Source organism: Salmo salar, chromosome 26 (genome assembly GCF_965601325.2).
Source record: "Salmo salar chromosome 26, fSalSal1, whole genome shotgun sequence".
Classification (NCBI taxonomy): Eukaryota; Metazoa; Chordata; class Actinopteri; order Salmoniformes; family Salmonidae; genus Salmo; species Salmo salar.
This window is the reverse complement of record NC_138316.1, coordinates 37,590,727-37,603,496: the sequence shown is the minus strand read 5'-3', so window position 1 is coordinate 37,603,496 and position 12,770 is coordinate 37,590,727. Positions and strand designations below refer to the sequence as shown.

At 44.0% G+C, this 12,770-nt stretch overlaps 1 protein-coding gene across 8 annotated transcripts in view; it reads left to right on the top strand.

Moving 5' to 3' along the window:
- LOC106587844 (aryl hydrocarbon receptor nuclear translocator 2) overlaps window positions 1–12,770 on the top strand; it is a 112,871-nt gene that overhangs the window by 96,819 nt on the left and 3,282 nt on the right. For all 8 annotated transcript variants that reach the window (XM_045708576.2, XM_045708575.2, XM_045708572.2 and 5 more), the window contains one exon: window positions 792–942. In XM_045708576.2, the coding sequence (XP_045564532.1) occupies window positions 792–942 (151 nt within the window). The remainder of the gene's footprint in view (window positions 1–791; window positions 943–12,770) is intronic.

The following is a 12,770-nucleotide window of genomic DNA, read 5'->3' as shown; positions in this document are numbered from 1 at the left end:
CACGTCTCTCTGCTAGTCTAGTACAACACACACGTCTCTCTGCTAGTCTAGTACAACACACACGTCTCTCTGCTAGTCTAGTACAACACACACGTCTCTCTGCTAGTCTAGTACAACACACACGTCTCTCTGCTAGTCTAGTAAAACACACACGTCTCTCTGCTAGTCTAGTACAACACACACGTCTCTCTGCTAGTCTAGTACAACACACACGTCTCTCTGCTAGTCTAGTACAACACACACGTCTCTCTGCTAGTCTAGTACAACACACACGTCTCTCTGCTAGTCTAGTACAACACACACGTCTCTCTGCTGGTCTAGTACAACACACACGTCTCTCTGCTGGTCTAGTAAAACACACACGTCTCTCTGCTAGTCTAGTACAACACACACGTCTCTCTGCTAGTCTAGTACAACACACACGTCTCTCTGCTAGTCTAGTAAAACACACACGTCTCTCTGCTAGTCTAGTAAAACACACACGTCTCTCTGCTAGTCTAGTAAAACACACACGTCTCTCTGCTAGTCTAGTACAACACACACGTCTCTCTGCTAGTCTAGTACAACACACACGTCTCTCTGCTAGTCTAGTACAACACACGTCTCTCTGCTAGTCTAGTAAAACACACACGTCTCTCTGCTGGTCTAGTACAACACACACGTCTCTCTGCTGGTCTAGTACAACACACACGTCTCTCTGCTAGTCTAGTAAAACACACACGTCTCTCTGCTAGTCTAGTACAACACACACACACTAAAAAAAAATTCCTTCTCTCTCTCTCTCTATCCAGTCCACTAAGGCCCAGTCCAGTCCGTTTGGGATAGGCTCCGGCCACAGTTACCAAGGAGACCCATCTTCCTACAGCCCCCTGTCCTCCCCGGCCACCTCATCGCCCAGCGGCAACGCCTACTCTGGACTGGCCAACCGGAGCACGGCGTTCGGTAAGCACCAGCCAATCACAGCAAAGCATTCCATCAAAAAGATGTTCTTCTCATTCTCTTCCAGGATTTATCCAATCATGTTTGATCAGTGATAACATCAAAGTGTGTGTGTGTGTGTGTGTGTGTGTGTGTGTGTGTGTGTGTGTGTGTGTGTGTGTGTGTGTGTGTGTGTGTACATACTCCGGAATGCTGGCCTTCTAGGCAGAGTTGCAAAGAAAAAGCCATATCTCAGACTGGCCAATAAAAGATTAAGAAAGGCAAACGAACTCTGGACCGAGGAACTCTGCCTAGAAGGCCAGCATCCCCAAGTCGACTCTTCACTGTTGACGTTGAGACTGGTGTTTTGTGGGCACTATTTAATGAAGCTGACAGTTGAGGACTTGTGAGGCGTCTGTTTCTCAAACTAGACACTCTAATGTACTTGTCCTCTTGCTCAGTTGTGCACCGGGGCCTCCCACTCCTCTTTCTATTCTGGTTGGAGCCGGTTTGCACTGTTCTGTGAAGGGAGTAGTACAGTGCGTTGTACGAGATCTTCAGTTTCTTGGCAATTTCTCACATGTAATAGCCTTAATTTCTCAGAACAAGAATAGACTGACGAGTTTCAGAAGAAAGTTCTTTGTTTCTGGCCATTTTGAGCCTGTAATTGAACCCACAATTGCTGATGCTCCAGATGCTCAACTAGTCTTAAGAAGGCCAGTTTTATTGCTTCTTTAATCAGCACGACAGTTTTCAGCTGTGCTAACATACTTGCAAAATGGTTTTCTAATGATCAATTAGCCTTTTAAAATGATAAACTTGGATTAGCTAACACAACTTGCCATTGGAACACAGGAGTGATGGTTGCTGATAATGGGCCTCTGTACGCCTATGTAGATATTCCATGAAATAGTCTGCCGTTTCCAGCTACAATAGTCATTTACAACATTAACAATGTCTACACTGTATTTCGGATCAATTTGATGTTATTTTAACCTCTCTTGGGCAGGTGGATTTTACATTGCCGCGTGATGTTCAGAAAATATTTTGCCTCCAATACTGCCGGTGAATCAGCACAACAATTTACAAAAATACTCATCATAAACGTTGATAAAATATTAAACTGTTATTCAAAGAATTGTAGATGAACATCTCCTTTATGCAACCGCTGTGACAGATTTCAAAAAAGCTTCACGGGGAAAGCACACTTTGCAATAATCTGAGTACGGCGCTCAGAAACATTCACTAGGCAATACAGATACCCACCATTTTGGAGTCATCTAAAATCATAAATAGCATTATAAATATTCACTTACCTTTGATGATCTTCATCCGAAGGCACTTCCAGAAATCCCAGGTCCACAATAAATGCTGTTTTGTTTGATAAAGTCCATAATTTATGTCCAAATAACTCCTTGTTGTTTCCGCGTTCAGTAAGCTACTCCAAGTGTAGGAAGCGTGGCCAAAATGTCACAACGAAAAGTCAAAAACGGTTATATTTACGTTCGTTCAAACGTTGTATAGCTTCAATCTTTAAGGCCTTTTTAACTTAGAACTTAAATAATATTCCAACCGGACGATTCCAGTGTCTTGAAAAACGTTTTGGAACACAGCTAACTCTCACGTGAATGCTCGCCAATGAACTCATTTGCTTTCCTGAGTCAACAACTTCCAACTTCCTCTGTTCATCATAGACGCCTCAAACAACTTTCTAAAGACTGTTGACATCTAGTGGAAGCCTTAGGAAGTGCAAAATGAAAACTAAGTCACTGTGTGTTCGATAGGCAATGACTTGAAAGGACAACAAGCAACAGACTTCCCGGTTAGATTTTTCTCCGGTTTTTGCCTGCCATATGAGTTATGTTATACTCACAGACATCATTCAAACAGTTTTAGAAACGTCAGAGTGTTTTCTATCCAAATCTACTAATAATATGCATATTCTAGTTCTTGGGCCCGAGTAGTAGGCCGTTTAATTTGGGTACGTTTTTCATCCGGCCGTGAAAATACTGCCCCCTACCCTAGAGAAGTTAATGGACAAAATAATTAGCTTTTCTTTCAAAAACAAAGACATTTCTAAGTGACCCCAAACTTTTAAAATAATGTTTATATATATACTGTTTATATACATACTGTTTATACCCTGCTAGGTTTGCAAAATTCCAGTAATGTTCCGTACATTACCAAGTTTTCCAGAAATCCTGGTTGGACGATTCCCAGATTTCCTGCTCTTTCCCTCTTGATTTTGGGAACCTTCCAATCGGGATTTCTGGGAACCTTCCAATCGGGATTTCTGGAAACCTTCCAATCGGGATTTCTGGAAACCTTCCAATCGGGATTTCTGGGAACCTTCCAATCGGGATTTCTGGGAACCTTCCAATCGGGATTTCTGGGAACCTTCCAATCGGGATTTCTGGGAACCTTCCAATCGGGATTTCTGGAAACCTTCCAATCGGGATTTCTGGGAACCTTCCAATCGGGATTTCTGGGAACCTTCCAATCGGGATTTCTGGAAACCTTCCAATCGGGATTTCTGGAAACCTTGGGAATTTGGGGAAAGTTACTTAACCAAATCTGGGTCCTAACTTACAAACCTGGGTCCTAACCTACAAACCTGGGTCCTAACCTACAAACCTGGGTCCTAACCTACAAACCTGGGTCCTAACCTACAAACCTGGGTCCTAACCTACAAACCTGGGTCCTAACCTACAAACCTGGGTCCTAACCTACAGGTTTTGGTGCAGACTTTGTTCCTGCCAAGCGCTCGCACACCTGACTCTTCTCTGATGAGTTGAACCCAGAGCCTGGGACAGCCTTTATCTTTCATGATTGGCCATTTGGGATCATGTTGAGGCTTTCACAGTGTTCTCTTGAAAAGCCTGAAAATAGTAGGAATTGGAAATGTCTGTTCTTGTCCTCATAGCCTGTGTCTGTGTGGTAGAGGCTTGGTTGAACGTGTGTGTGTGTGTGTGTGTGTGTGTGTGTGTGTGTGTGTGTGTGTGTGTGTGTAGTACATCTGGTAAAAGGCATGTTTTTTCTACTTGTCAGGTGTCGGCCCGTATCATCAAACTGTCTATGCTCTTCTATAGTGACATACCAGCTGACCTCTTAACATTCTGTCTGACATTCTAACATCCCTGTGGGACAGCAGTGGGTCTTCATTAATGTGGCATGTTTCTGTCCTCTTAACATTCTGTCTGACATTCTAACATCCCTGTGGGACAGCAGTGGGTCTTCATTAATGTGGCATGTTTCTGTCCTCTTAACATTCTGTCTGACATTCTAACATCCCTGTGGGACGGCAGTGGGTCTTCATTAATGTGGCATGTTTCTGTCCTCTTAACATTCTGTCTGACATTCTAACATCCCTGTGGGACAGCAGTGGGTCTTCATTAATGTGGCATGTTTCTGTCCTCTTAACATTCTGTCTGACATTCTAACATCCCTGTGGGACAGCAGTGGGTCTTCATTAATGTGGCATGTTTCTGTCCTCTTAACATTCTGTCTGACATTCTAACATCCCTGTGGGACAGCAGTGGGTCTTCATTAATGTGGCATGTTTCTGTCCTCTTAACATTCTGTCTGACATTCTAACATCCCTGTGGGACAGCAGTGGGTCTTCATTAATGTGGCATGTTTCTGTCCTCTTAACATTCTGTCTGACATTATGGCTAAATCTGCTTTACGTATATTTAACATCCACACATACCACGTTTAACACACACACACACACACACCACGTTTAACACACACACACACACACACACACACACACACACACACACACACACACACCACGTTTAACACACACACACACACACACACCACGTTTAACACACACACACACACACACACACACCACGTTTAACACACACACACACACACCACGTTTAACACACACACACACACCACGTTTAACACACACACACACACACACACACACCACGTTTAACACACACACACACACCACGTTTAACACACACACACACACCACGTTTAACACACACACACACACCACGTTTAACACACACACACACACACACACACGTTTAACACACACACACACACCACGTTTAACACACACACACACACCACGTTTAACACACACACACACACACACACACCACGTTTAACACACACACACACACACACACCACGTTTAACACACACACACACACACACACACACACACACACACACCACGTTTAACACACACACACACACCACGTTTAACACACACACACACACCACGTTTAACACACACACACACACACCACGTTTAACACACACACACACACACCACGTTTAACACACACACACACACACACCACGTTTAACACACACACACACACACACCACGTTTAACACACACACACACACACCACGTTTAACACACACACACACACCACGTTTAACACACACACACACACACACCACGTTTAACACACACACACACACACGTTTAACACACACACACACACACCACGTTTAACACACACACACACACACCACGTTTAACACACACACACACCACGTTTAACACACACACACACCACGTTTAACACACACACACACACCACGTTTAACACACACACACACACACCACGTTTAACACACACACACACACACCACGTTTAACACACACACACACACACCACGTTTAACACACACACACACACCACGTTTAACACACACACACCACGTTTAACACACACACACCACGTTTAACACACACACACACACACACACCACGTTTAACACACACACACACACACACCACGTTTAACACACACACACACACACACCACGTTTAACACACACACACACACACACCCACGTTTAACACACACACACACACACACCACGTTTAACACACACACACACACCACGTTTAACACACACACACACACCACATTTAACACACACACACACCACGTTTAACACACACACACACACACCACGTTTAACACACACACACACACACCACGTTTAACACACACACACACACACCACGTTTAACACACACACACACACACCACGTTTAACACACACACACCACGTTTAACACACACACACACACACCACGTTTAACACACACCACGTTTAACACACACACACACACACACACCACGTTTAACACACACACACACACACACCACGTTTAACACACACACACACACACACCACGTTTAACACACACACACACACACCACGTTTAACACACACACACACACCACGTTTAACATACACACACACCACGTTTAACACACACACACACACCACGTTTAACACACACACACACACCACGTTTAACACACACACACACACACACACACCACGTTTAACACACACACACACACACACACCACGTTTAACACACACACACACACACCACGTTTAACACACACACACACACACACACACCACGTTTAACACACACACACACACACACACCACGTTTAACACACACACACACACACACACCACGTTTAACACACACACACACACACACCACGTTTAACACACACACACACACCACGTTTAACACACACACACACACACCACGTTTAACACACACACACACCCACGTTTAACACACACACACACACCACGTTTAACACACACACACACACACCACGTTTAACACACACACACACACACCACGTTTAACACACACACACACACACACACACCACGTTTAACACACACACACACACACCACGTTTAACACACACACACACCACGGTTAACACACACACACACACACCACGTTTAACACACACACACACCACGTTTAACACACACACACACACACCACGTTTAACACACACACCACGTTTCACACACACACACCACGTTTAACACACACACACACATCCACATTTAACACACACACACTACGTTTAACACACCACGTTTAACACACACACACACATCCACATTTAACACACACACTACGTTTAACACACACACACACAGCCATTACCCCTTTCACCCCATGACTTCAGATGGGGTGAGAGGATCCCAGGCACGCCAAGTGAGGTTACCCAAACATGTGTGTACACACACACACACAGGAATGTGAAAACATTGTGAACATATCCTTTAGGGTGATTTTAGAAGTGAAGTGTTGACAGTACAGTGTACGTCCATGTCTTTTGGGAAATGTTATGTAAAGTGAGATCATGTTTTAGCAATGTACCATCTCCACAAAGGAAACCTGGTAACATACCTAAACCGCTCCATGTGAGCTGTGCACTGAATATCTCTGTTGGACTAGTCATTCATAGGGTAGAGGTTAAAGGTCAAAGCTAAACGTACTATGTGCTGGGGTTGCCTTGCAGTCCAACCAAGCGGAATGGAATCCACACCAGATATTCAGCAGCTACAGGGAGAAAGCAGAGCGGAAAGCGGAATGGAATCCACACCAGATATTCAGCAGCTACAGGGAGAAAGCAGAGCGGAAAGCGGAATGGAATCCACACCAGATATTCAGCAGCTACAGGGAGAAAGCAGAGCGGAAAGCGGAATGGAATCCACACCAGATATTCAGCAGCTACAGGGAGAAAGCAGAGCGGAAAGCGGAATGGAATCCACACCAGATATTCAGCAGCTACAGGGAGAAAGCAGAGCGGAAAGCGGAATGGAATCCACACCAGATATTCAGCAGCTACAGGGAGAAAGCAGAGCGGAAAGCGGAATGGAATCCACACCAGATATTCAGCAGCTACAGGGAGAAAGCAGAGCGGAAAGCGGAATGGAATCCACACCAGATATTCAGCAGCTACAGGGAGAAAGCAGAGCGGAAAGCGGAATGGAATCCACACCAGATATTCAGCAGCTACAGGGAGAAAGCAGAGCGGAAAGCGGAATGGAATCCACACCAGATATTCAGCAGCTACAGGGAGAAAGCAGAGCGGAAAGCGGAATGGAATCCACACCAGATATTCAGCAGCTACAGGGAGAAAGTGTTTTAGATGACAGATGTTGCTGTCGTTACATATGAGACATTAAAAATGGAAAAGAACTGACGGCAGCACTTTCATAAACCTCTCCCCCTCAGTCGTCCAGAATCTGTCCAGGATATACTTTACTGTTGGAGCAGAACATCTAGCTTGTGCTTTTAAATAGTGTATTAGAATGTATTAGTAGTAGTGGCACATCTCAGGGCACCATGTCTCTCTCTCCTCTGTCCTCTCTGTCTCTCTATCCTCTGTCCTCTCTGTTTCTCTCTCCCTATGTCTCTGTCCTCTCTCTTTCTCTCTCCTGTCTTTTTGTTAATCTCTCTCAGCTGGGGGGAATGGGTGTCTGGTCTAGCCATGACCATCTGATGAGCTTTTAATGTTCAATCATTACACTAATGGACTAGTTCTCTATCCTTCTGTCTCTTTATGTCTCTCTAACACACATACTCTCCCTTTGTCCTTCTGTCTCTTTATGTCTCTCTCTCCTCCGGGCTAGTCTTGGTGCAGAGACAGAGAGACAGAGGTGAGGAGAGATATTAAGAAATAGAAGTGAATTACAGCCGATCTCTTTCTCAGCACTTCTCATTTCCTCTGTTGTTGTCTGTTTTGTCATTTCCCTTTATTGTTGCGTTTGTTTACTTTGTCAGTCATTTACCGATTTGTTTCCATTCTATAAACAAACAATCATCCCTCCGCTCACCTGGCTAATCGTTCCTCCCTCCCTCCCTCATTATTTACGGCAATAAGCTGTCAAGGTTCCGTGTGCTGAGTGTGTTTATGGTCATCTCTCTCAGCAGCAGGATATGACTTACGCTATGGGATATATTGTAGAGCTTATCAATCTGCTTCTGTTTAATGTGGAGAGACCTCTCTCACACACACACACACACACACACACACACACACACACACACACACACACACACACACACACACACACACACACACACACACACACACACACACAGAGAGAAGTCATAGCTCTGAAATCATCTCCCTACAGGGTGTCATGCAGTGTGTTAGTGCACCAGACAGTATTTGTCTCCCTGTGTGTCTGTCTGTCTGGCTCAGTATGTGTCTGTCTGTAGAGAGGAGAGAGGAAATGAAGTGGAGCGACTGCTGCTGTGTTTCTCACTTGTGAGAGTGTGTGATGTCATCACAGTGGGACACAGTCAGGCTGCTCCTCAATGCTCTGTGTGTGAGGTCATCACAGTGGGACACAGCCAGGCCGCTCCTCAATGCTCTGTGTGTGAGGTCATCACAGTGGGACACAGCCGCTCCTCAATGCTCTGTGTGTGAGGTCATCACAGTGGGACACAGCCGCTCCTCAATGCTCTGTGTGTGTGAGGTCATCAAAGTGGGACACAGCCAAGCCGCTCCTCAATGCTCTGTTTGTGTGAGGTCATCAAAGTGGGACACTGCCAGGCTGCTCCTCAATGCTCTGTGTGTGAGGTCATCACAGTGGGACACAGCGAAACTTCTCCTCAATGCTCTGTGTGTGAAGTCATCACTGTGGGACACAGCCAGGCCGCTCCTCAATGCTCTGTGTGTGTACATGCATCCATAAATGTGTGTGTGGCTGAGCACGTGCGAGTGGCAGTCCGTGCGCGTGCGTGTGCGCATACGTCCATGTAACTGAGATATCTCCCTGTCTTTAATATTCCATCTTGGAGGGACATGTAATTTAGATATCTCACTGTCTTTAATATTCCAGCTTGGAGGGACATGTAATTTAGATATCTCACTGTCTTTAATATTCCATCTTGGAGGGACATGTAATTTAGATATCTCACTGTCTTTAATATTCCAGCTTGGAGGGACATGTAATTTAGATATCTCACTGTCTTTAATATTCCATCTTGGAGGGACATGTAATTTAGATATCTCACTGTCTTTAATATTCCATCTTGGAGGGACATGTAATTTAGATATCTCACTGTCTTTAATATTCCAGCTTGGAGGGACATGTAATTTAGATATCTCACTGTCTTTAATATTCCATCTTGGAGGGACATGTAATTTAGATATCTCACTGTCTTTAATATTCCATCTTGGAGGGACATGTAATTTAGATATCTCACTGTCTTTAATATTCCATCTTGGAGGGACATGTAATTTAGATATCTCACTGTCTTTAATATTCCAGCTTGGAGGGACATGTAATTTAGATATCTCACTGTCTTTAATATTCCAGCTTGGAGGGACATGTAATTTAGATATCTCACTGTCTTTAATATTCCAGCTTGGAGGAACATGTAATTTACATGCCCTCAATACATCATACCACATACCTCAGTTTATTACCCAGTATGAGTTCTGCCTGTGGATTATTCCTGATGTGTGGCCCAGATGGCACCCTATTCCCTATATAGTGCACTTTATAGGGCTGTGCTCAAAAGTAGAGCACTATATACTGTTGAAGTCGGAAGTTTACATACACCTTTGCTAAATACATTTAAACTCAGTTTTTCACAATTGTTGACATTTAATCTTAGTAAAAATTCCCTGTCTTAGGTCAGTTAGGATCACCACTTTATTTTAAGAATGTGAAATGTCAGATGCTCTGTGGAGAGAATTATTTATTTCAGGTTTTATTTCTTTCATCACATTCCCAGTGGGTCAGAAGTTTACAAACACTCAATTAGTATTTGGTAGCATTGCCTTAAAATTGTTTAACTTGGGTCAAACATTTCGGGTAGCCTTCCACAAACTTCCCATGATAAGTTGGGTGAATTTTGGCCCATTCCTCCTGACAGAGCTGGTGTAAATGAGTCAGGTTTGTAGGCCTCCTTGCTCACACACGCTTTTTCAGTTCTGCCCACAAATGTTCTATGGGATTGAGGTCAGGGCTTTGTGATGGCCACTCCAATACCTTGACTTTGTTGTCCTTAAGCCATTTTGCCACAACTTTGGAAGTATGCCAAAGTATGCCAAATGGTCATTGTCCATTTGGAAGACCCATTTGAGACCAAACTTTAACTTCCTGACTGATGTCTTGAGATGATGCTTCAATATATCCACATCATTTTCCTCCCTCATGATGCCATTTATTTTGTGAAGTGCACCAGTCCCTCCTGCAGCAAAGCGTCCCCACAACATGATGCTGCCACCCCCATGCTTCACAGTTGGGATGGTGTTCTTTGGCTTGCAAGCCTCCCCCTTTTTCTTCCAAACATAACAATGGTCATTATGGCCAAAGAGTTCTATTTTTGTTTGATCAGACCAGAGGACATTTCTCCAAAAAGTACAATCTTTGTCACGATGTGCAGTTGCAAACTGTGGTCTAGCTTTTTTATGGCGGTTTTGGAGCAGTGGCTTCTTCCTTGCTGAATGGCCTTTCAGGTTATGTTGATATAGGACTCGTTTTACTGTGGATATAGATACTTTTGTACCTGTTTACACCAGCATCTTCACAAGGTCCTTTCCTGTTGTTTTGGGATTGATTTGCACTTTTCGCACCAAAGTACGTTCATCTCTAGGAGAGAGAACGCGTCTCCTTCCTGAGCGGTATGACGGTGTTTATACTTGCGTACTGTTGTTTGTACAGATGAACGTGGTACCTTCAGGCATTTGGAAATTGCTTCCATGGATGAACCAGACTTGTGGTGGTCTACATTTTTCTTTCTGGGGTCTTGGCTGATTTCTTTTGATTTTCCCGTGATGTCAAGCAAAGAGGCACTGAGTTTGAAGGTACGCCTTGAAATGCATTCACAGGTACACCTCCAATTGACTCAAATGATGTCAATTAGCCTATCAGAAGCTTCTAAAGCCATGACATCATTTTCTGGAATTTTCCAAGCTGTTTAAAGGCAAAGTCAACTTAGTGTATGTAAACTTCTGACCCACTGGAATTGTGATACAGTGAATTATAAGTGAAATAATCTGTCTGTAAACAATTGTTGGAAAAATTACTTGTGTCATGCACAAAATAGATGTCCTAACCGACTTGCCAAAACTATAGTTTGTTAACAAGAAATGTATGGAGTGGTTGAAAAACGAGTTTTAATGACTCCAACATAAGTGTATGTAAACTGCTGACTGTAGGTACTAGGGTCCCAGTAGGGAGGCCCAGCTAGGTCTGTGTCTTTGTGCAGTGGTTTGACTGGTGACTGTAGGTACTAGGGTCCCAGTAGGGAGGCCCAGCTAGGTCTGTGTCTTTGTGCAGTGGTTTGACCGCTGACTGTAGGTTAGGAACACCTAGGTGAAATATCAGACACCTTGAGTACACTCAGCAAATCAATACATTTATGAGTAGGATCTCTTCCTCGTTACAATGGCTCTGACATATTAGTGGTACAGAAACACACACACACCCCAAACACTGATTTATATTTGATAAATGACATGTCTCTCTAGGAAGCCAACAGCACGTGGCTCTCCCCATCTGCTCCTCTCAGATAAGGATTTATTGACTAGTCAGGTCAAGACTGCAAAGCTGTTTATGACGTCAGCAAGATAAAACATTGGTTTTACAGCCTTACTAACTACTGCATAACTTCCCCCTGTCGTGGTATGTAGGTGTTTTATGGGATAGGGAGATGTGTGTGTGTGTGTGTGTGTGTGTGTGTGTGTGTGTGTGTGTGTGTGTGTGTGTGTGTGTGTGTAAAGTACATGTCTACATACATGAATGCAGACCTGCATGTTGGTGCTGGCATCCAGCTCTCCAGAAACATTCCTAACAGCATCTCTAACCTCTCCCCTGAGGGAGATATGTATTATTCCCTACATAGTGCACTACTTTTGATCAGGGTTGTCTATATATAGCACTATATAGGGGACGGGTGGCATTTGGCATGTAGACATGTATTAGTGCTGGGCCTGTAGGGAACAGAGAACATTGATGACCATATCCTATCTGAACACCAAGGGTGGTGAAGGGTCACCTCA